Source organism: Musca autumnalis, unplaced genomic scaffold (assembly GCF_047663935.1).
Source record: "Musca autumnalis isolate F117 unplaced genomic scaffold, ASM4766393v1 scaffold_3, whole genome shotgun sequence".
In the NCBI taxonomy this organism is placed as follows: Eukaryota; Metazoa; Arthropoda; class Insecta; order Diptera; family Muscidae; genus Musca; species Musca autumnalis.
Window position 1 is genome coordinate 145,288,846 of NW_027411866.1, and position 26,707 is coordinate 145,315,552.

The following is a 26,707-nucleotide window of genomic DNA, read 5'->3' on the forward strand; positions in this document are numbered from 1 at the left end:
TTGAAAGACAAACGAAGAATTTTTGCCTTCTTCATTCTCATATTTGGTATTTCTTTTAAAAATAATATGAAATCGGTTACAATTAACGAGCTTGCAAATTTTTGCCATGCTTACACAATTAAATCCCCAATTGACTTAAAAAATACTACATAGGATATGTATGTTAATACCTAATCTTCGATCTGAATGAAGTGAGATTTATTCGGAGTATATATTGGCTAACAATGGTAGTTTAACAGCTTGGCCTTTGATATAATATATACAAAAATATAATCTCGCTGATGTATTTTTCATAATCACAATTACCTGTAAAAGAATTTATCTCACCTCTATTTGACTCAATACGAGTATTAATAAATTTATTTTTTCTATTTCTTTTTAGGTATGTTCATATAAAAAATGTTATTTCGTAAGTAAGGAGGAGAAAATGGCAATACAAAATAATGATTTCTTCGGTTTAGAGTTCTCAAGACATGATTAAATATATTATCATTAAGTTTGAACATATAGGCGTAATATACGGTACACGACATTATTTCAAAGAAGAACAGCATTTCACAGACTTCCAGACATGGCTGTTAGAAATTATTTACTTAACAAACCCTTTGATACATTCGACGGCTTTTTATCGGGAAGAATGGGCTATAGTTGTAGTTGATATTTTAGAGATTCACGTAAAATTTTCAATACAAGTGTTTCCCTAACCGATAAAAATCGCTAAAATAAAAATGCTTTTAATTTCGGTATTTAACGAAATTTGTCGATAAGTTAGCCACTCAAATAAGCAAAGTCATTCCGAAAATAAAAGAGTTAACAACTTTAATGGTATTTTTCATTACCAATTTTGGATTTTAATTTTACCAATTTTTGTCGCTAACAAACAAATGAGTTACAGAATTAAATTATAGTACATCACCAAATTTTGGGGTACTATTAAACGAGTTAGCAGAAGCATACTTTTTTTCGAAACATTCCCGATTTTTAGTACAAATTTTTCATAAAAATAATACATGGGGAATTCTGAGTGAAATCAGACAATTTTGCAAAATGTTTTTTTCCTTTATTTTTTGCTCTGTTGATGCTACTTCCTTCCCAGCAAAACATTTCAGAACATTTAAATTTTTTTTTTCGACTAACGGTTCCAGATATTCCGCGCCTTAAAAAATAGAATTCTGTAAAAACTATTTGCAAAGAAATTCTCATAAATATTGGTCCAAATAATTTTTTTTTGTTTTCTATCGGCTATCTAATACAAAATAGAAAAAAATCCACAGTTGGCTTGGGTGCAATTTTCGCTATTTAATATTTAAAATCAATTTTTACCAATGATTGTACTCTTCGATTTTTTAATTTTTTTGTATTACACTACCATTAATTAAAAAACTTCCTAGTCCTATTAGGAGTGAGATTCCAAATAATACTATTTTTTCTTAATTTTTTTTTACATTGGCCAATACAATTTTTCCTTAAACATTTTTTATTTTATCAAAAAATAAAATAATTGTTTTAAACATCTTAAAAACTGCTTCATTTTCAATTTTGAAAATGGTTCAGCATTTATTATACTACACGCAGAGAAAAAATATTTTTCGCTTTTGTTGGAACAACAATATCTATTTTTGTTCCAACAAATCATTTGTTTTGTTCAAGCATTGCAATTGCAAATCCAAAAATTCCATCTTTTGCTCCAAATATAAAGAATAAAAACAAACAACGAAATTCCTCACTATTGTAAAAATCATTAACAATACCGATGGTAGGAAATATCATAATCTGGAATTTGTACAAAAACTATTGTCAGCCCAGAAAACCTGTTACTGATTTTTTTTATTTGATCGCATGTAATTCTCATAAACACTTTTCACATAACTTTGGTATAAATGTCACATATAATATTATGAGTATTGAAAAATACAACACATGGCCAGGTTTTGTCAGGTTTAACTAAAAATACAACAAATTGAATAAAGAAACACAGGTTACTCCATTGCGCTCATCCTCCAAGCACCAACCCCAACATAAGGAATACCATAAAACCATAACAAATATGAAAATAAAAAACAAATTACGACCAAAAACACTTCTCAGATTGTGGTGTAACTCAATTATCAAAACACAAAGAAAAATGAGAAAGAAAAAACAAATAAAAACAAGAATTTCATGATGTACATACACAAAAAAAGAACAAAGATAAAATAAAAAACAAAGATAAGAGAAACTCATACAAACAAAACTCTCAAAATTGTTTTTTCACCACGGCATCGAATACCGAGAAAAGAGAATAAAATTGTCGAAGAAAAGATTATAATAATATTGTCCAGTGGACTAAAATTATTGTCGAATATGACAAAAAAAAAATTTGTAATTGACAAAAAAAATTTTGCAATTGACAAAAAAGATATTTTTTACAATACATATTTTGCTCTTCGAATATTGTTGGATCAAACATATTTTTTTCTCTGTCTGTAGCAGCGTTAGTGGGTATTACTGAATGAAGTTTTTTTCCTCTTTCGTTATTAAATAATCATCTTCTGAAGAAAATATCACTTTTATATTTGGAATATTATACGGCTCGGGTGCCCAGCCATATTATTCCAGAGCTGTAGTTAATTGATCATAAATATAGTTAGTTTATTTTCCGGCTTATACAATAATTGCTAATCCATTCTTAAAATCCAAAATCCAAAGTAAAAAAGTATCAGTCGGCTTTGCCCTCAGCCTGTGAATATTGAAATAATTTTGTTTCCCAAAACAAGTAAGAACAGCGTTAAGTTCGGCCGGGCCGAACTTGTTATACCCTTCACCACGAGTTGTAATACAAAATTTCAGCAATTTCGGTAAAACAATGTGAAGCACCCTTCTATCGGGGGTACTACAAAACGTCGGTCTATACGCAGCAAAAATTTGGATCCGGTAGTCATTACGTAACCCATTACAAAGTAATGTAAACAAGCTTCTTTTCCTATTACAAGTAATCTGAAAAGTAATGGGATACTTCTTAAAAAAATTACAAGGCAAACCTACTTACTTTGCTACTCACTAAGTAATGAGGACGGTGGCACAGTGAGAGTGTGTCCGACTATAAATCCTAGGGTTGTGTGTTCAACGCTCACTGTCGGCACGCTAGTTTTTTTTAATTAAAAAATAACAGTTCGTGGAGTACATGTGCACTGCACATTTAAGTTCTTAAGCAACCCTTAATGTTCGTGTGCGTGACATAGTGTGTAGTGTCTTTGGCTAGAAATCAGAGGGTTCGTGTGTTCAACTCGCACAACGAGCGAAATAAAATAAAGTAAAATAAAAGTAAGAAGTGTGATGAAATTAAAAAAAATCTACATCAACTGTTCTAAAAATAGAATTTTTTCAACTTACTTTTCAACTACTAGTGGCCACAGAATAACTAGTTATCCTAGTGGTCATAAAATAACTACAAACTGAGTGCGACATGCCCTTGTAAAAATAATGGGGAAGAAAGGGGGTTTGCGAGTAGTTACCGCTGCCAAAAATCCCTTACAAAACCCATGATTTTGGGAGGACTTTTTTTGCTGGGTACCGATAAATATTTGACGGAAAGTTTTTAGACTCAAAGAAATTTTCAATACCAAATTTCAGCCATTTTGATGGAATATTGAAGCAACAATCTTCAAAATACCGAAAATCGGGAGGTAGCTTTCCATGGGGCTATATGAAGCCGTGGACCTATACGACAAATTTAAAGAGGAAAGTTTTAAACCCCCAAACGATGTCTAAATACCAAATTTCAACCATTTTGGAGGAAAGTTGAGGCCACAACCTTCAAAATACCTAAAATTGGGAGGTACCGTTCTATGGGAGCTACATGAAGGCGTGGACCTATACCGACAGATTTATAGGGGGAAGTTGTTTTCCCCCAACAAAGGCTATATACCAAACTTCAGCCATTTCGGTTGAATATTGAGGCTACCACGTTCAAAATTCCGAAAATCGGGAGGCACCGTTCTATGGGGGCTACATGAAGGCATTTATCGATACCGACCAAATTCTGGAGGAAAGTTTTATACCCCCAACGTAGACTAAGTACCAAATTTCAGCCATATCGGTCTGATAATGAAGCTAAAACCTTCAAAATACCGAAAATCGGGAGGTACCGTTCTATGGGGGCTGTAGGAACGCATGGCCCGATACCGACAAAATTTTGACAGAAAGTTAAATACGCCCAACGAAGACTAAGTACCACATTTCAGCCATTTCGGTGTGATAATGAATCTAAAACCTTCAAATACCGAAAATCGGGAGGTACCGTTCTATGGGAGCTATATGAAGGCGTGGACCGATACCGATAAAATTCTGGGGGAAAGTTTTATACCCTTAAAGAAGACTAAGTTCCAAATTTCATCCATTTCGGTGTGATAATGAAACTAATACCTTCAAAATAACGAAAATCAGGTGGCACCGTTCTATGGGGGCTATATCAAAACGTGGACCGATATAGGCCATTTTCAATACCAACCATCCTGCAAGTAATAAAAACTTCTGTACGAAATATTGGCTCTCTAACTTTAAAATTGCGAGCTCTATCTTGATTTCAACAGACAGACGGACGGACGGACGGACGGACGGACATGGTTAAATCGACATAGAATTTTATGCTGATCAATAATATATATGGGGTCTCCGACGAATATTTCGATGTGTTACAAACGGAATGACAAATTTAATTATACCCTCCATATGGTGGATGGTATAAAAACTTATGTATTTAGGTGGTTTTAAAAATTTTGGGAGTATGAACCGACAAAAATGTTGATTAGGATTAAAGATCAAAAGTTTTGCGAAGGAGATACTTAAATGAATGGACTGACCATTAAGGAAGTGTGTCTTCAGCCACACATATGGTGCCATAGGGGGTTTTTACACCCTTCGGGTTGTATGCTCAAGAAGTATGGACTTGTCCCTGAAAAAACTTTTACCATCGTAATTGTGGTAGCGAATGCAAGTTGCTTCAACAAAAATCAAAGTGACTTGATAGCAGGTCTTAAAGTGAACTCATACGAAATTTTGTGTGGGAGGTACCGGTTGAGTGGACAAATATAGTCCATATCTATATCTGGTAGATATTTTAGGATGTGTGAAGTTTGGACCAGTTCGTTCACTCCCATCAAGAGTTACCGTACGAACAATATTTCTGAACTTTTGTGGGGGAGGTACCTGACGGAGTAGACCGATATGGCTTATCTTCGAACTTAAACTATGTTTGGACAATATATTACTAAGGCCAAATTTTGGACCGAATCGGCAGATTCGGCTATTTTCTCAGGAAGTATGGACTTGCCCCTGATGAAACTTTTACCGTCGTGTAGGGGGCGGTGAATACAAGTTGCTAAGACAAAAGTCAAAGCGATTCGAGAGCAGGTCCTAAACTGAACTTATCAGAAATTTTGTGTGGGAGGTACCAGAAGGAGTGGACCGATTGAGTCCATATTGGAACACATCTAAGTCTGGTAGACATTTCACGATTTGCAAAGTATGGACCAAATCGGTTACTCCCTTCAAGAGTTATCGTACGTACAAATTTTCCGAACATTTTCGAACTTTTGTGGGGGAGGTACCGGAAGGAGTGGTCCGATATAACCCATTTTCGAACTTAAACTAAGTTTGGACAAAATATTACGATAACCAAATTTTGGACCAAAGCGGTTCATCCGTTCGAGAGTTATCGTGCACACCAGCCAGCCAGACAAACAGACGGACGGACATTGATAAATCGACTCCTAATTGTCTGAAACACATTTCGTCCCAACATACTTGGGGTCTAAAACCATTATTTCGATGAGGCACATTTTGCCCGTATGAAAGTGCCTATACACTCGTTAGCATAAATGCTGAGTGTACAAAAAATCCTCAAGCCCCAAATGATTTTAAAATTTTTATTCATGAGCTTTTTGGGCAGTTTTTAAAGTCTTTTTTCCAGTTAATCTTCAAGCATTTGAGAGCTTATGGGTTGATATTCAGAGCTACAGATAGTTCATAAAAATCTTGACTGCTTAATCAATGATCAGCCCTTGAAAAAAATAAAAACCAAAAATAAAAAACTTCTTTAAATATCCACGTCTTGATACAATTTTTTTCTAAAATCCACGTCTTTAATACAAACTAAATCCACGTCTTAAAAAAGTTCTTAAAAAAAGCGAGTCTGGAAAAAAATCTAAATGTTTAAAATACAAAACTTGAAACAAAATCTCTAAAAATCCACGTCTTGAAAAAATCGTTTGAAATGAATTGTGGAACGTTGGTCCTTGAAAAGGCACGTCTTGATTTTTCTAAAGGACTGTTGATCCTTGAAAAAAATATTAAAAATCAACGTCTTGTGAACTCGTTGTTCTTAAAAGATTATTAAGCATCCAATCTGTAAAAATGCACGTCCAGAAAAAAAATTTAAATCGACATTTTGGAAAATTTCTTTAAATGTTGGCTAGTGTGGATGCAATCGCTTCCATGGTTCCTTTTCGCTTGGATGGGTGGATGGTATTGGCACCAGCAGGATTGCCGCTGGAGTAACCAATGCGACTTTTGCTGTCAATTTGCAGTTTGTAGAAGTTATTTTCCTCATTGCACATCCGTTCGCATTCTACCTTGGCGATGTCGAACAATTCCTGCAATTCATCAACGTTTTCTTTATTCTGCATCGCTCGCACATCATGAAGAGAAGTTTTGTGACTTCTGTACAAATGGCTTTATCAGATATATGAGGCAAGTTCAATGTTTTGTTCCATAGCACTTTAAGCTATAAATAGGAATTTAAATAATGACCGCTCATAACTGTGGTATCTAAAAAAATCATTCCTAACACGTATAAAATTGAATGTAAACGGAGTAGCTACCATAAGAGAACCCGAAGATCAATTTAGCATAAATTTAGGAGAGTTTATTAGTCTCTTACAACATTCATACCAATGACAGATCATTTTGCTTTTCACCAATTTTCTTCAGAACCACTAAAATGTCAACGTTTCTTTCAAAGATATACATTCGGTTTAAAGAAATAGCTTAGGCCATGTGACTATGCATAATATTTATAAAACTTGGTACTTTCTTTGAAACGCGTGGATTAACAACGTACAGAAACGTGGCTTTTTTAAATATTTTCTAACAACGTGGAATTTTAAATTTGTTAACAACCTACACAAACGTGGATTTATTGAAAAGTATTTTTTCAACAACCTACAGGAACGTGGATTTAAAAAAATATTTTTTCAACGACCTACAGAAACGTGGATTTATTGAAAAATATTTTTTAAACAACCTACAGGAACGTGGATTTTTTAAAAAAATATTTTTTCAACGACCTGCAGAAACGTGGATTTATTGAAAAATATTTTTTCAACGACCTACAGAAACGTGGATTTATTGAAAAATATTTTTTAAACAACCTACAGGAACGTGGATTTTTTAAAAAAATATTTTTTCGACGACATGCAGAAACGTGGATTTTTTAAAAAAATATTTTTGCAACGACGTACAGAAACGTGGATTTTTTAAAAAATATATTTTTTCAACGACCTACAGAAACGTGGATTTTTTAAAAAATATTTTTTCAACGACCTACAGACCCGTGGATTTTTTAAAAAATATTTTTTCAACGACCTACAGAAACGTGGATTTTTTAAAAAAATATTTTTTCAACGACCTACAGAAACTTGGATTTATTTTTTAATAATTTTTTAACAACCTATAGAATCATGGATTTCTTAAAAAAATATTTTAACAAACTACAGAACCTTGAATTTATTTTTTTTAATAATTTTTTAACAACTTATAGAATCGTGGATTTTTTAAAAAAAATTTTAACAAACTACAGAACCTTGGATTTATTTTTTAATGATTTTTTAACAACTTATAGAATCGTGGATTTTTTAAAAAATATTTCTTACAACTAACTACAGAAACGTGTTTTTTTTAACAATTTTATTCGACAACCTACAGAAACGTTAATTTTATAACAAATATTTTTTGAACATCTAACGGAAACGTGGATTAAAAAAATTGTATTGTTTTGCACTGCATTCCGGAACTCAACTTTTGGAAAACTACCAGAAATACTGGCCTTTAACAATTTATGTTGCCTTCTTCATTTCGTCCACTTTACATTTTTTTTGTCTGATACCATAAAAGTCAATTTAAAATATGACATCAATTTGTGCCAATCGATAATCGATTTTTTAGGTAATTAAAAATGTTGTGTGGTTAATTAGTAACTCCTTATGATATCTACCACAAAGAGGGTCCCTCTGCTAAGCCACACAAATGTTTTTGGTTTTATAAGTTTAATCTTTTTTTTTACATCATAAAATATTATAAAATTTTACCGCCCATTTGGGCAAAACAGCAATGCACTTAAAGTGACCCCCATATGGAAGAAACCGGTATGGTATTTGTTGCGCATGTGCTACGCAATAACAATTTGTGAGTTGTTGTTGTTGTTTTGGTTTTCTGTTGTATTTATAAACATTAAAGTGTTTATATTTGGTGGCTAACCTAAATACCATGGTTTTTGGCTTGCGTACAAGAAACAGCTTAAAAAAAAACAAAGCAAAAAAAATAAATAAATAAAATATAATGAAATTTTTGCCAAACTTTTTGCAAAAAAATGTTTATTAAATAATCTGCCAAATAATTAAAAACAATTTTCAAAAAAATTATTAGTTTAGTTTAGAAAAATTAAAAATCCCTGGGGTGTCTTGACATAATCAAGCATGTAATACCTTTGATATAAAGGTTATTGTCTGGCAGTCTAAGCAATGATAAAGTTGGTGGTCATGGTTTAATTCGTGTTATGCCATTGATGTGGTTGGTGTTCACTTTTCTCTCTCTCTCTCCTTTCGTTCACACATTACCCATATGACCATAATTGGTTTGTGCAATTGGCTAAGAAGCTATACTAGCCAAAAAGTAAAAAAAAAAAAACATAAAAAAAACTTTATGGAGAATTGGGTAATTGGTTTGAACGTTTTGTCTGAATTTCCGTTTTTATTTGCATTTTCAATGACCATTTAGCGCAAACTAACTAATTTGGCTTATACTCGTGTGTGTGCGTATCTGTGCTATTCCCCGCTCAGGCGTTTTGTTGAAATATGCGTCACGGTACTTTTGGGGCTTTTGGCTTCTAAAAATTTAATTTGTTCTATTTGCTATTAACCAAATTGGCCATATTTGTGGTAGACTTGCAAATTATTTGAAATTGGAAGTGTTGCTGGCGCGTACATGCATGACTGCTCACACAAATTGGCTAATCAAAGTTGTGTGTTGGATAGATGTGAATTAGCGGGAGATTTGAATGGTAATAATGCATATTAAAACATATTAGAACATAAATAAAAGAATTAAACAAGAATCAGACGACATCTAAATACCCTTAGCATATGGATGTATAAAAACATACAACAGATCCCAAATATTAAAAAGAGAAAGCATTTTCGTATATGACGAAATACGTATTGGATGTTTCCAGTGGGTCTACTCATTTGATATATCCAATCAACACAGTCTACAACAAAAAATTACTATTCTAATGTTGAGGTTAGGACCGTTTTCTGTGACCCGCTATTTACATTTCATTAGGAAAAAGGCGTGGCTTTGAACTGAATATTGAAGTTTTGCACAGTCGGTATCTTAAGTAATGTTTCGACATAGTCCACCTTTGAACTGATACTAATGTTGATAATTATCGGGGTGGTTATTTTTTTATGTCATCGTGCGATTTATTGGAACTTATGAATCATTATGTCAGTAAGAAGTACATTAGGTACCAATTTCAAAACTATCCTCAAACACACGTAAACTAAGCTTGGATAAAATATTACAAGTTGCGGTTCGATATCGATCAGGCGAACCATCCAGCCAGCAGACAGAATAAACTAAAACGGGCTGAGCTAAATAGACTCCAAATTGTCTGAAACGGATTTCGTCAAAACATAATTGGCGTAGATTACGAGGATAATCTATCTACGTCATTTAGATAACGTGGATAATCTATCTACGTCATTTAGATAACGTGGATAATGTATATACGTCATTTAGATAACGGCGTTAATCTATCAACGTCATTTAGATAACGTCGATAATCTATCTACGTCATTTAGACAACCTGGATAATGTATTTACGTTACTTAGAAAACGTGGGTAATGTATCTACGTTATTTAGATAACGTGCACAAAGTATCTACGTTATTTAGATAACGTGGATAAAGTATCTACGTCATTTAGATAACGTGGATTAAGTATCTACGTTATTTAGATAACGTGGATAATGTATCTACGTTATTAAGATAACGTGGTAATGTAACTACTTTATTTAGATACCGTGGATAATGCAACTACGTTATTTAGATAACGTGTATAATGTATCTACGTTATTTAGATAACGTGGATTAAGTATCTACGTTGTTTAGATAACGTGGATAATGTATCTATGTTACTTAGGTAACGTGGATAGTGTATCTACGTTATTTAGATAACGTGGATAATGTATCTACGTTATTTAGATAACGTAGATAATGTCTTTGTTAAGATAACGTGGTTAATGTGTCTATGTTCTTTCGATAACTTGGATAATCTATCTACGTTATTTAGATAACGTAGATAATTTATCTACGTCATTTAGATAACGTAAATAATCTATCAATGTCATTTAAATAACATGTATAATGTATCTACGTTATTTAGATAACGTGGATAATGTATCTACGTTATTTAGATAACGTGGATTATGTAACTAAGTTATCTAGATAACGTGGATTAAGTATCTACGTTATTTAGATAACGTGGATAAAGTATCTACGTTATTTAGATAACGTGGATAAAGTACCTACGTTATTTAGATAACGTGGATAATGTATCTACGTTATTTCGATAACGTGGATAATGTATCTACGTTATTTAGATAACGTGGATAATGTATCTATGTTAATTAGATAACGTGGATAATGTATCTATGTTAATTAGATAACGTGGTTAATGTATCTACGTTATTTAGATAAAGTAGATAAAGTATCTACGTTATTTAGATAACGTAGATAAAGTATCTACGCTTTTTAGATAACGTGGATAATGTATCTACGTTATTTAGATAACGTGGGTAATGTATCTACATTATATAGATAACGTGGATAATGTATCTACGTTATTTAGGTAACGTGGAATAAGTATCTACGTTATTTAGATAATGTGGATAAAGTATCTACGTTATTTAGATAACGTGGATAATGTATCTACGTTATTTAGATAACGTGGATAATGTATCTACGTTATTTAAATAGCGTGGATAAAGTATCTATGTTATTTAGATAACGTGGATAAAGTATCTACGCTATTTAGATAACGTGGATAATGTATCTACGTTATTTAGATAACGTTGATAATGTATCTACGTTATTTAGATAACGTGGATAATGTATCTACGTTATTTAGATAACGTGGATAATGTATCTACGTTATTTAGATAACGTGGATAACGTATCTACGTTATTTAGATAACGTGGATAATGTATCTACGTTATTTAGATAACGTGGATAAAGTATCTACGTTGTTTAGATAACGTGGATAATGTATCTACGTTATTTAGATAACGTGGATAATGTATCTACGTTATTTAGATAACGTGGATAATGTATCTACGTTATTTAGATAACGTGGATAATGTATCTACGTTATTTAGATAACGTGAGTAATGTATCTACGTTATTTAGATAACGTGTATAATGTATCTACGTTATTTAGATAACGTGGTTAAAGTATCTACGTTATTTAGATAACGTGGATTATATATCTACGTTATTTAGATAACGGGGATAATGTATCTACGTTATTTAGATAACGTGGATTATGTATCTACGTTACTTAGATAACGTGGATTATGTATCTACGTTATTAAGATAACGTGGATAATGTATCTACGTTATTAAGATAATGTGGATAATGTATATACGTTATTTAGATAACGTGGATAATGTATCTACGTTATTTTGATAACGCTGATAAAGTATCTACGTTATTCAGATAACATGGATAAAGTATCTACGTTATTTAGATAACGTGGATAATGTATCTACGTTATTAAGATAACGTGGATAATGTATCTACGTTATTAAGATAACGTGGATAATGTATCTAAGTTATTTAGATAACGTGAATAATGTATCTACGTTATTTAGATAACGTGGATTAAGTATCTACGTTATTTAGATAACGTGGATAATGTATCTACGTTATTTTGATAACGCTGATAAAGTATCTACGTTATTCAGATAACATGGATAAAGTATCTACGTTATTTAGATAACGTGGATAATGTATCTACGTTATTAAGATAACGTGGATAAAGTATATATGTTATTTAGATAACGTGGATAATGTATCTACGTTATTTAGATAACGTGGATAATGTATCTACGTTATTTAGATAACGTGGATAAAGTATCTCTGTTATTCTTGGCGACATACTTGTATTAAAATAAATCCCCTTTTAAATTATTTAGATAACGTGGATAATGTATCTACGTTATTTTGATAACGCTGATAAAGTATCTACGTTATTCAGATAACATGGATAAAGTATCTACGTTATTTAGATAATGTGGATAATGTATCTACGTTATTAAGATAACGTGGATAATGTATCTACGTTATTAAGATAACGTGGATAATGTATCTAAGTTATTTAGATAACGTGGATAAAGTATCTCTGTTATTCTTGGCGACATACTTGTATTAAAATAAATCCCCTTTTAAATTGCAATAAAAATTTCAATTTTAAATATTTAACAGAAAAAATAAATTCACCAAATTGTATCAACCAAATTTATTTATGCACAATTAATGATTAAAAATGCATTCGAATGGGATGCATCTCTCTGTGGGGAATATACTCGTTCTCTGCCTCTTTACCGATTTATGGTCTTCCACTGGTATTTAATCTGATCATAGTGACTTTTAAAACAACCTCAGGGTTATCTGTGTAAATATACGCACTGATGCATATGGACTGACTGACTTACACAACCGCATACATATGTCTACACATATGTTAATCTGTTTGTACTCTATGATGAATACATAAATGCAGGCAGACAAACATACAGATGCATGTGCATACAAACGTGCGGAGGACACACATGTCGACATATAACTAAATTATTGCCACAAATGTCAAAAATGTACGAGACCGACCATAGACTATACTACCACAGGCAACAATTACGCAAAAAAGCAACTGCAAAAATTTAAGTATGTTCTGAATTCTTTAAGCTGAGAGCAAAGCAAACACAGGATTTTGATGTTTTAATTAAGAAGGGGCCTTAATATTGTTTATAATCTGTATATTCTGATAGATCTTTGATTAAATTTCTTTGAAATAAGAAAGAGGAACTCATCTACAACCCACTCCCAGTTTACACCTAAGCCTCGTACTATTTATTAGCTACTTGTAACGTCAGTGTCCCTCTCAAAGAAATATGTATGTCCCCATGGTATCATCTTCTATTCATTTAAATATCCCCTTTAAGGCCTTTCTTGCAGAATCTTTGATTTCTGTTTCATTGCATCTCTGTACCCTGACTTAATGCAAGTTAAGTATGTGGCACGAGTCTCGTTGCTGCTGTTGCTGTTATTGTTGATATTTTGAACACGATTTAACAATAAAACCACATTTCTGAAATTCCATAAAAATAACAAGAGCAACAACAACAATATAAACCACTATGACTACTTCTCCACTACCAATGTCAAATAAACAACTCTGGCAGAGTTGAGCAGAGAACTTAAATTCAAACGGTCTAAAGAATTTAGCTTAGAGTTTTTAAAATGCCCACATAAAATGTTGGCTATAATGACCAGCTACATTCGTCCAGCTAGCCAGTAGTCAGCCATCCATTCATCCAACCATTTATCACATGAACAAGAACTATCTAACCAAGACGGTGGCGATGCTTGCTTGTTGGCGGTGGTGGTGTTGGTGGCGGCAAGTCAACTCGTCGTAATTACCATAAATAGTGAAATCAGTCAACCAACACTCGGCACACTTCAACTCATTTTGATGGTCATTGAGAAAGAGAATGGTTTTACGGGGGTATTGGATATCCGAGCTACTGTCACCTTTTGGCATCATAATTATTATATTTTAAATGTTTTGCATAAAATTGTAATAATGTTTTATTTCGACAAAGAATTGTTTGGGAAAAAAATTATAGATAATTTGATAAAAAATTGACTTCGATGACCTTAAGTTTCGTTTTGATGTGGGAGCTATGTTTTCAAGTGATGAATAATGTTGGATACAATGGTGAAATCTGGGGGAAAATATATCTTAATTCTTGTGGTTTGTTTGCGTAATTTGTTGGCGTATATTATCTCTATCTCTCTCTGTAAAAGTTCATGAACTCTAATGAGGGTTAGTTAAGTGTTGCAATCATCATGGACGGCGCTTGAATTTTATGTTTTCAATGGCAATTATAAGACCGGCATAATTATGAGTTGTGAGGTATAATGAAGTGATTACGTTTTTTAGATAAAGAAAAAACGCCTATCTTATGCTGATGGTAAATTATAAAAATAACACATATATGTACATTAACCAAGTTATCTAAATAATGCCTTTAAACTATCCACGACATCTAAATAAAAAAGATATATATATATTATCCACGCCATGTTATCTAATTAACGCAGATATATTATTCATGTTATCTGCATAACATAGATACATTATCCACGCTATCTAAATAAGTAGATACATTTTCCAGATTATCTAAGTAACGCGGAAACATTATCCACTTTATTTAAAACACGTAGACACATTATCCAAATATCATAGATACATTATCCACGTTATCTAAATAACGTAGATACATTTCCCACATTATCCAAATATCGTAGATACATTATCCACGTTATCTAAATAACGTAGATACATTATCCACGTTATCTAAATAACGTAGATACATTTCCCACATTATCTTAAGATACATTATCAACTTTATTTACGTAACGTAGATACATTGTCCACTTTATCTCAATAACCTAGGTACATAATCCACTTTATTTAAGGACGTAGATACATTATCTAAATAACGTAGATACAATAGCAACGTTATCTAAACAACGTAGATACATTATCTACGTTATCTAAATAACTTCGATACATTGTCCACTTTATCTACCTAAGGTGGATATATTATTCACTTTATCTAAATAACGTAGATACATTATCCAAGTTATCTAAGCAACGCAGATACATTATCAACGTTATCGAAATAACGTAGATACATTATCCATTTTATTTACGTAACGTAAATAACCTAGATACATTATCCCCTTATTTAAGCGGCGTAGATACATTATCTAAATAACGTAGATATCCACGTTATCTAAATAACGTAGACAGATTATCCACGTTACCCAAATAACGTAGATACATTATCCACGTTATCTAAATAACGTAGATAGATTATCAACGTTATCCAAATAATGTAGATACATTATCCACGTTATCTAAATAACGTATATACATTATCCACGTTATCTAAATAATGTAGATACATTATCCACATTGTCTAAATAACGTAGACACATTATCCACGTTATCTAAATAACGCAGATGTATTCTACAGGTTATCTAAATAACGTAGATACATTATCCACTTTATTTATGTAACGTATAAACATTATCCACGTTATCTAAATAACGTAGATACATTATCCACGTTATCCAAATATCTTAGGTACATTACCCACGCTATCTTTAACGTATATACATTATCCACGTTATCTAAATAATGTAGATACATTATCCACGTTGCCTAATAACGTAGACACATTACCCACGTTATCTAAATAACGCAGATGCATTCTACAGGTTATCTAAATAACGTAGATACATTATCCACTTTTTTGTGTACGTATATACATTATCCACGTTATCTTAATAACGTAGATACATTATCCACGTTATCCAAATAACGTAGATACATTATCCACGTTGTCTAAATAACGTAGATATATTATCCACGTTATCTAAATAACGTAGATACATTTTCCAGGTTATTCAAATAGCGTAGATACATTATGCACTTTATATACATATGTAATGTATATACATTATCCATGTTATCTAAATAATGTAGATACATAATCCACGTTGTCTAAATAACGTAGACACATTATCCATGTTATCTAAATAACGCAGATGCATTCCACAGGTTATCTAAATAACGTAGATACATTATCCACTTTATTTATGTAACGTATATACATTATCCACGTAATCTAAATAACGTAGATACATTATCCACGTTATCTAAATAACGTAGATGCATTATCCACTTTATTTAAATAACGTAGATACATTATCCGCGTTATCTAAATAACGTAGACACATTTTCCACGTTATCTAAATAACGTAGATGCATTATCCACTTTATTTAAATAACGTAGATACCTTATCCTCGTTATCCAAATAACGTAGATACATTATCCACGTTATGTAAATAGCCTATATTCATTATCCTCGCTATCCAAATAACGTAGATACATCATCCACGTTATCTAAATAACGTATATACATTATCCACTTTATTTATGTAACGTATATACATTATCCACGTTATCTAAATAACGCAGATGCATTCCACAGGTTATCCAAATAACGTAGATACATTATCCACGTTATGTAAATAGCCTATATTCATTATCCTCGCTATCCAAATAACGTAGATACATCATCCACGTTATCTAATTAACGTATATACATTATCCACTTTATTTATGTAACGTATATACATTATCCATGTTATCTAAATAACGCAGATGCATTCCACAGGTTATCTAAATAACGTAGATACATTATCCACTTTATTTATGTAACGTATATACATTATCCGCGTTATCTAAATAACGTAGACACATTTTCCACGTTATCTAAATAACGTAGATGCATTATCCACTTTATTTAAATAACGTAGATACCTTATCCTCGTTATCCAAATAACGTAGATACATTATCCACGTTATGTAAATAGCCTATATTCATTATCCTCGCTATCCAAATAACGTAGATACATCATCCACGTTATCTAAATAATGTATATACATTATCCACTTTATTTATGTAACGTATATACATTATCCACGTTATCTAAATAACGTATATACATTATCCACTTTATTTATGTAACGTATATACATTATCAGCGTTGTCTAAATAACGTAGATACATTATCCTCGTTATCCAAATAACGTAGATACATTATCCTCGTTATCCAAATAACGTAGATACATTATCCACTTTATGTAAATAACGTAGATACATTATCCACTTTATTTAAGTAACGTACATACATTATCCACGTTATCTAAATATCGTAGATACATTATCCACGCTATCTAAATAACGTAGATACATTATCCAGGTTATCTTAGTAACATAGATACAATATCCACTCTATCTAAATAACGTAGATACATTATCCACGTTATCTTAGTAACATAGATACATTATCCACGTTATATAAATAACGTAGATACATTATCCACTTTATCTAAATAACGCAATTTTGCCACTAATAAATTAATTTTTTTTTACTTAAAATGAAAAAAGAAACGGTTATGGGATTAAGCCGGACTATTATAAAAAGCAAAACTGAAACTAAACCTTGAATTCTGTTTAAAAATAAAGGCTCTATTTTAGTTATAGCGCAGCGTTTATTTTGTATTTATTTTTATTTTTTTTATTTTTTTTTTTTCTGAAAAATACCCTTTTCTTTAGAGTATTAATGATTTCCTTTCATTTAGTCCTGGATTGCTTCTTAATAACAAAATCAAAAGCGCGTTTCACAATGCATACCCTCAAATTTTATGAGAATCATCAATATCGAAAAAAATAGGCAAACATAACTACGAAAACACAGGTAATCCCAAAAATGGGACATATCTTTCATACCTTGATAATGGTATATTGATTGTGAATATATATGTATATTTATTAAATATGAATAAAACTGAACATAACCCTTCACAGTCCATGAATTCAAATATTTCCTTTTAAATTAAAATTCTTTCCAGTGCAGACAGGATTCCTTTCACAATTCAGGGAATAACAATCCACATCTCCTCCTTACACATAACACGAATATCTCTTTTTAAATGGACATTTCATAAAAACCTTTTTGCACATAAATAAAACATCGATTAATATTCATTTTCTTCTCTTTCTTTACAGCTTCCTCGAGGAGCGGTATTGCCACTCCTCTTCCTATTATGTGCAATACTCTATATAAATGGTAAGTATGAAAGCCCTGCAAGCCTTAGCACGCCAGCAAGTGTTGTATTTATTATCCAAAAGATAATAGCATTGACATGGAATTTATGAACACACATGTCAATACACAAACACAAACACATATGTTGACTCTTAAACAAATCTCCATACTAATGTATTGTCGTTGTCTCGAGTTTCTTTCTTTTTTCATGAAAATATGTTATCTACTCCACAGGCGTCCAATCCGATGGAAGAGTTGTCTGTTACTATACCAACTGGAGTGTCTATCGTCCCGGTACTGCGAAATTTAATCCACAAAATATTAATCCATACTTGTGTACGCATTTGATTTACGCATTTGGAGGATTTACAAAAGACAATCAAATGAAACCATTTGATAAATATCAGGATATTGAACAAGGTATGTATGTGCGTCTGTCTAAGTGCTCGAATATTTAGCAGAGTGGTGGACAAACTAAACCATATATAGCGTCCGTCCGTCGATACGTTTATTGTATGTACATGTAAAAAAAAACATTAGGAAAATTCTTGCATGAAGAGCAAGCATCCAGGATATTTAATATTGAGAGTCTGTATGGACGGAACTGAAACTCAAATATGGTTTAAAGTTTTAGGGGAGGGGTAAACGAGAACAATATGCTAAAACCCACAAAGCCGGCATGATTTATACCTTAAGCAAACAGGACATTTTTATGGGGTGGGGAGATGGGTACAGTGTAAAGAGGATATAGACGTGAATTTTTTTAAACAATATTTTTTGAGAAAAGTGAATTTGTTAAAAAAACGTACTTTTTAAAAAAATATCTTTTGAGAGCCGCCGGATGTTTAAACAATATTTTTTGAGGGACGTCGAATTTTTAAACAGTACTTTTTGAGAAACGTGAATTGTTTAAAAAATATTTTCCGAGAAGCATAGATTTTTTAAAAAATATTTGTTTAGTATCGTGGATTTTTTTGAAAACTATATTTTTATAAACATAGATTTTTTAAGAAAATATTTTTTGAGAGACGTGGTTTTGTTTAAAAATATTTTTTGAGAAACGTCAAATTTTTTTAAAAATATTTCTGAGAGATGTGATTTTTTTAAAAAACATTTTTTAAGAAACTTAGAGTTTTTAAGATTTTTTTTTTTGAGATACGTGAATTTTTTAATTTTTTTTTTTTTGAGAAACGTGGAATATTTTTTGAGGGACGTGGATTTTATAATAAGTAGTTTTGGATTTTGTAAAAAAGAGACGTGGATCTTTTAAAAAATATTTTTTGAGAGACGTGGATTTTTTAAAAGAATATTTTTTGATAGACGTGGATTTTTTAAAAAATATATTCTGAGAGACGTGGATTTTTTAAAAAAAAATTTTGAGAGACTTGGGTTTTTTTAAAAATATTTTTTGAGAGACATGGATATTTTTTTAAAATTTTTTTAAAGACGTGGATTTTTTTAAAAGAAAATATTTTTTGAGAGACGTGGATTTTTAAAAAAAATATTTTTTGAGAGACGTGGATTTTTTAAAAAAAAAATATTTTGTGAGAGACGTGGATTTTTTTAAAAAAAATATTTTTTGAGAGACGTGGATTTTTTTAAATTTTTTTTTTTGAGAGACGTGGATTTTTTTAAAAAAAATATTTTTTGAGAGACGTGGATTTTTTTAAATTTTTTTTTGAGAGACGTGGATTTTTTTTTAAATATTTTTTTAGAAACATAGATTTTTTAAGAAAATATTTTTTGAGAGACGTGGATTTGTTTAAAAATATTTTTTGGGAAACGTCAAATTTTTTTAAAAATATTTCTGAGAGATGTGATTTTTTTAAAAAACATTTTTTAAGAAACTTAGAGTTTTTAAGAATTTTTTTTTGAGATACGTGAATTTTTTAATTTTTTTTTGAGAAACGTTCATTTTTAAAGAATATTTTTTGAGGGACGTGGATTTTATAATAAGTAGTTTTGGATTTTGTAAAAAAGAGACGTGGATCTTTTAAAAAATATTTTTTGAGAGACGTGGAATTTTAAAAAAAAATATTTTTTGAGAGACGTGGATTTTTTAAAAAAATTTTTTGAGAGACTTGGGTTTTATTTAAAAATATTTTTTTAAAGACATGGATTTTTTTTAAAACATTTTTTTTAAAGACGTGGATTTTTTAAAAAAATATTTTTTGAGAGACGTGGATTTTTTAAAGAAAATATTTTTTGAGTGACGTGGATTTTTTTAAAAAATTTTTTTTGAGAGACGTGGCTTTTTTTTAAAAATTTTTTTGAGACGTGTATTTTTTAAAAAAATTTTTTTTGAGAGACGTGGATTTTTTAAAAAAAATATTTTTTGAGAGACGTGGATTTTTTAATGAAAATATTTTTTGAGTGACGTGGATTTTTTTAAAAATTTTTTTTTGAGAGACGTGGCTTTTTTTTAAAAAATTTTTTTAAAGACGTGAATTTTTAAAAAAAAATATTTTTTGAGAGACGTGGATTTTTTAAAGAAAATATTTTTTGAGTGACGTGGATTTTTTTAAAAAATTTTTTGAGAGACGTGGCTTTTTTTTAAACATTTTTTTAGAGACGTGTATTTTTTAAAAAAATTTTTTTTGAGAGACGTGGATTTTTTATGAAAATATTTTTTGAGAGACGTGGATTTTTTAAAGAAAATATTTTTTGAGTGACGTGGATTTTTTTAAAAAAATTTTTTTTTAAAGACGTGGCTTTTTTTTAAACATTTTTTTAGAGACGTGTATTTTTTAAAAAAATTTTTTTTGAGAGACGTGGCTTTTTTTTAAACATTTTTTTAGAGATTTTTTTAATCCATACTTGTGTACGCATTTGATTTACGCATTTGGAGGATTTACAAAAGACAATCAAATGAAACCATTTGATAAATATCAGGATATTGAACAAGGTATGTATGTGCGTCTGTCTAAGTGCTCGAATATTTAGCAGAGTGGTGGACAAACTAAACCATATATAGCGTCCGTCCGTCGATACGTTTATTGTATGTACATGTAAAAAAAAACATTAGGAAAATTCTTGCATGAAGAGCAAGCATCCAGGATATTTAATATTGAGAGTCTGTATGGACGGAACTGAAACTCAAATATGGTTTAAAGTTTTAGGGGAGGGGTAAACGAGAACAATATGCTAAAACCCACAAAGCCGGCATGATTTATACCTTAAGCAAACAGGACATTTTTATGGGGTGGGGAGATGGGTACAGTGTAAAGAGGATATAGACGTGCATTTTTTTAAACAATATTTTTTGAGAAAAGTGAATTTGTTAAAAAAACGTACTTTTTAAAAAAATATCTTTTGAGAGCCGCCGGATGTTTAAACAATATTTTTTGAGGGACGTCGAATTTTTAAACAGTACTTTTTGAGAAACGTGAATTGTTTAAAAAATATTTTCCGAGAAGCATAGATTTTTTAAAAAATATTTGTTTAGTATCGTGGATTTTTTTGAAAACTATATTTTTATAAACATAGATTTTTTAAGAAAATATTTTTTGAGAGACGTGGTTTTGTTTAAAAATATTTTTTGAGAAACGTCAAATTTTTTTAAAAATATTTCTGAGAGATGTGATTTTTTTAAAAAACATTTTTTAAGAAACTTAGAGTTTTTAAGATTTTTTTTTTTGAGATACGTGAATTTTTTAATTTTTTTTTTTTTGAGAAACGTGGAATATTTTTTGAGGGACGTGGATTTTATAATAAGTAGTTTTGGATTTTGTAAAAAAGAGACGTGGATCTTTTAAAAAATATTTTTTGAGAGACGTGGATTTTTTAAAAGAATATTTTTTGATAGACGTGGATTTTTTAAAAAATATATTCTGAGAGACGTGGATTTTTTAAAAAAAAATTTTGAGAGACTTGGGTTTTTTTAAAAATATTTTTTGAGAGACATGGATATTTTTTTAAAATTTTTTTAAAGACGTGGATTTTTTTAAAAGAAAATATTTTTTGAGAGACGTGGATTTTTAAAAAAAATATTTTTTGAGAGACGTGGATTTTTTAAAAAAAAAATATTTTGTGAGAGACGTGGATTTTTTTAAAAAAAATATTTTTTGAGAGACGTGGATTTTTTTAAATTTTTTTTTTTGAGAGACGTGGATTTTTTTAAAAAAAATATTTTTTGAGAGACGTGGATTTTTTTAAATTTTTTTTTGAGAGACGTGGATTTTTTTTAAATATTTTTTTAGAAACATAGATTTTTTAAGAAAATATTTTTTGAGAGACGTGGATTTGTTTAAAAATATTTTTTGGGAAACGTCAAATTTTTTTAAAAATATTTCTGAGAGATGTGATTTTTTTAAAAAACATTTTTTAAGAAACTTAGAGTTTTTAAGAATTTTTTTTTGAGATACGTGAATTTTTTAATTTTTTTTTGAGAAACGTTCATTTTTAAAGAATATTTTTTGAGGGACGTGGATTTTATAATAAGTAGTTTTGGATTTTGTAAAAAAGAGACGTGGATCTTTTAAAAAATATTTTTTGAGAGACGTGGAATTTTAAAAAAAAATATTTTTTGAGAGACGTGGATTTTTTAAAAAAATTTTTTGAGAGACTTGGGTTTTATTTAAAAATATTTTTTTAAAGACATGGATTTTTTTTAAAACATTTTTTTTAAAGACGTGGATTTTTTAAAAAAATATTTTTTGAGAGACGTGGATTTTTTAAAGAAAATATTTTTTGAGTGACGTGGATTTTTTTAAAAAATTTTTTTTGAGAGACGTGGCTTTTTTTTAAAAATTTTTTTGAGACGTGTATTTTTTAAAAAAATTTTTTTTGAGAGACGTGGATTTTTTAAAAAAAATATTTTTTGAGAGACGTGGATTTTTTAATGAAAATATTTTTTGAGTGACGTGGATTTTTTTAAAAATTTTTTTTTGAGAGACGTGGCTTTTTTTTAAAAAATTTTTTTAAAGACGTGAATTTTTAAAAAAAAATATTTTTTGAGAGACGTGGATTTTTTAAAGAAAATATTTTTTGAGTGACGTGGATTTTTTTAAAAAATTTTTTGAGAGACGTGGCTTTTTTTTAAACATTTTTTTAGAGACGTGTATTTTTTAAAAAAATTTTTTTTGAGAGACGTGGATTTTTTATGAAAATATTTTTTGAGAGACGTGGATTTTTTAAAGAAAATATTTTTTGAGTGACGTGGATTTTTTTAAAAAAATTTTTTTTTAAAGACGTGGCTTTTTTTTAAACATTTTTTTAGAGACGTGTATTTTTTAAAAAAATTTTTTTTGAGAGACGTGGCTTTTTTTTAAACATTTTTTTAGAGATTTTTTTAATCCATACTTGTGTACGCATTTGATTTACGCATTTGGAGGATTTACAAAAGACAATCAAATGAAACCATTTGATAAATATCAGGATATTGAACAAGGTATGTATGTGCGTCTGTCTAAGTGCTCGAATATTTAGCAGAGTGGTGGACAAACTAAACCATATATAGCGTCCGTCCGTCGATACGTTTATTGTATGTACATGTAAAAAAAAACATTAGGAAAATTCTTGCATGAAGAGCAAGCATCCAGGATATTTAATATTGAGAGTCTGTATGGACGGAACTGAAACTCAAATATGGTTTAAAGTTTTAGGGGAGGGGTAAACGAGAACAATATGCTAAAACCCACAAAGCCGGCATGATTTATACCTTAAGCAAACAGGACATTTTTATGGGGTGGGGAGATGGGTACAGTGTAAAGAGGATATAGACGTGCATTTTTTTAAACAATATTTTTTGAGAAAAGTGAATTTGTTAAAAAAACGTACTTTTTAAAAAAATATCTTTTGAGAGCCGCCGGATGTTTAAACAATATTTTTTGAGGGACGTCGAATTTTTAAACAGTACTTTTTGAGAAACGTGAATTGTTTAAAAAATATTTTCCGAGAAGCATAGATTTTTTAAAAAATATTTGTTTAGTATCGTGGATTTTTTTGAAAACTATATTTTTATAAACATAGATTTTTTAAGAAAATATTTTTTGAGAGACGTGGTTTTGTTTAAAAATATTTTTTGAGAAACGTCAAATTTTTTTAAAAATATTTCTGAGAGATGTGATTTTTTTAAAAAACATTTTTTAAGAAACTTAGAGTTTTTAAGAATTTTTTTTTGAGATACGTGAATTTTTTAATTTTTTTTTTTTTGAGAAACGTGCATTTTTAAGGAATATTTTTTGAGGGACGTGGATTTTATAATAAGTAGTTTTGGATTTTGTAAAAAAGAGACGTGGATCTTTTAAAAAATATTTTTTGAGAGACGTGGATTTTTTAAAAGAATATTTTTTGATAGACGTGGATTTTTTAAAAAATATATTTTGAGAGACGTGGATTTTTTAAAAAAAATTTTTGAGAGACTTGGGTTTTTTTAAAAATATTTTTTGAGAGACATGGATATTTTTTTAAAATTTTTTTAAAGACGTGGATTTTTTTAAAAGAAAATATTTTTTGAGAGACGTGGATTTTTAAAAAAAAATATTTTTTGAGAGACGTGGATTTTTAAAAAAAAAATATTTTGTGAGAGACGTGGATTTTTTAAAAAAAATATTTTTTGAGAGACGTGGATTTTTTTAAATTTTTTTTTTTTTGAGAGACGTGGATTTTTTTTTAAATATTTTTTTAGAAACATAGATTTTTTAAGAAAATATTTTTTGAGAGACGTGGATTTGTTTAAAAATATTTTTTGAGAAACGTCAAATTTTTTTAAAAATATTTCTGAGAGATGTGATTTTTTTAAAAAACATTTTTTAAGAAACTTAGAGTTTTTAAGAATTTTTTTTTGAGATACGTGAATTTTTTAATTTTTTTTTTGAGAAACGTTCATTTTTAAAGAATATTTTTTGAGGGACGTGGATTTTATAATAAGTAGTTTTGGATTTTGTAAAAAAGAGACGTGGATCTTTTAAAAAATATTTTTTGAGAGACGTGGAATTTTAAAAAAAAATATTTTTTGAGAGACGTGGATTTTTTAAAAAAATTTTTTGAGAGACTTGGGTTTTATTTAAAAATATTTTTTTAAAGACATGGATTTTTTTTAAAACATTTTTTTTAAAGACGTGGATTTTTTAAAAAAATATTTTTTGAGAGACGTGGATTTTTTAAAGAAAATATTTTTTGAGTGACGTGGATTTTTTTAAAAAATTTTTTTTGAGAGACGTGACTTTTTTTTAAACATTTTTTTAGAGACGTGTATTTTTTAAAAAAATTTTTTTTTGAGAGACGTGGATTTTTTAAAAAAAATATTTTTTGAGAGACGTGGATTTTTTAATGAAAATATTTTTTGAGTGACGTGGATTTTTTTAAAAATTTTTTTTTGAGAGACGTGGCTTTTTTTAAAACATTTTTTTAAAGACGTGAATTTTTTAAAAAAAATATTTTTTGAGAGACGTGGATTTTTTAAAGAAAATATTTTTTGAGTGACGTGGATTTTTTTAAAAAATTTTTTGAGAGATGTGGCTTTTTTTTAAACATTTTTTTAGAGACGTGTATTTTTTAAAAAAATTTTTTTTGAGAGACGTGGATTTTTTATGAAAATATTTTTTGAGAGACGTGGATTTTTTAAAGAAAATATTTTTTGAGTGACGGGGATTTTTTTAAAAAATTTTTTTTGAGAGACGTGGCTTTTTTTTAAACATTTTTTTAGAGACGTGTATTTTTTAAAAAAATTTTTTTGAGAGACGTGGATTTTTTAAAAAAAATATTTTTTGAGAGACATAGATTTTTTAAAAAAACATTTTTTGAGAGACGTGGATTTATTAAAAAAATATTTTTTGAGAGACGTGGATTTTTTAAAAAAAATATTTTTGAGAGACATAGATTTTTTAAAAAAACATTTTTTGAGAGACGTGGATTTTTTAAAAAAATATTTTTTGAGAGACGTGGATTTTTTAAAAAAAATATTTTTTGAGAGACATAGATTTTTTAAAAAAACATTTTTTGAGAGACGTGGATTTTTTAAAAAAATATTTTTTGAGAGACGTGGATTTTTTAAAAAAATATTTTTTGAGAGACGTGGATTTTTTAAAAAAATATTTTTTGAGAGACGTGGATTTTTTAAAAAAATTTTTTTGAGAGACGTGGATTTTTAAAAAAAAAAATTTTTAAAAAAATTTTTTTTTGAGAGACATGGATTTTTTAAAAAAGATATTTTTTGAGAGACGTGGATTTTTTAAAAAAGTTATTTTTTGAGAGACGTGGATTTTTTAAAAAAGTTATTTTTTGAGAGACGTGGATTTTTTAAAAAAAATATTTTTTGAGAGTCGTGGATTTTTTAAAAAAGATATTTTTTGAGAGGCGTGGATTTTTTAAAAAAGATATTTTTTGAGAGACGTGGATTTTTTAAAAAAATATTTTTCGAGAAACGTGGATTTAAAAAAAAATATTTTTTGAGAAACGTGGATTTTAAAAAAAAAAT

General features: G+C 29.4%; 1 protein-coding gene across 1 annotated transcript in view; it reads left to right on the forward strand.

Annotated features, from left to right (window-relative positions):
* Nucleotides 1-26,707, forward strand: part of LOC141398322 (uncharacterized) — a 229,119-nt gene that overhangs the window by 168,777 nt on the left and 33,635 nt on the right. Inside the window, exons 3-4 of the mRNA XM_073975606.1 lie at nucleotides 18,249-18,309; nucleotides 18,523-18,708. Of these exons, the coding sequence (XP_073831707.1) occupies nucleotides 18,249-18,309; nucleotides 18,523-18,708 (247 nt within the window). The remainder of the gene's footprint in view (nucleotides 1-18,248; nucleotides 18,310-18,522; nucleotides 18,709-26,707) is intronic.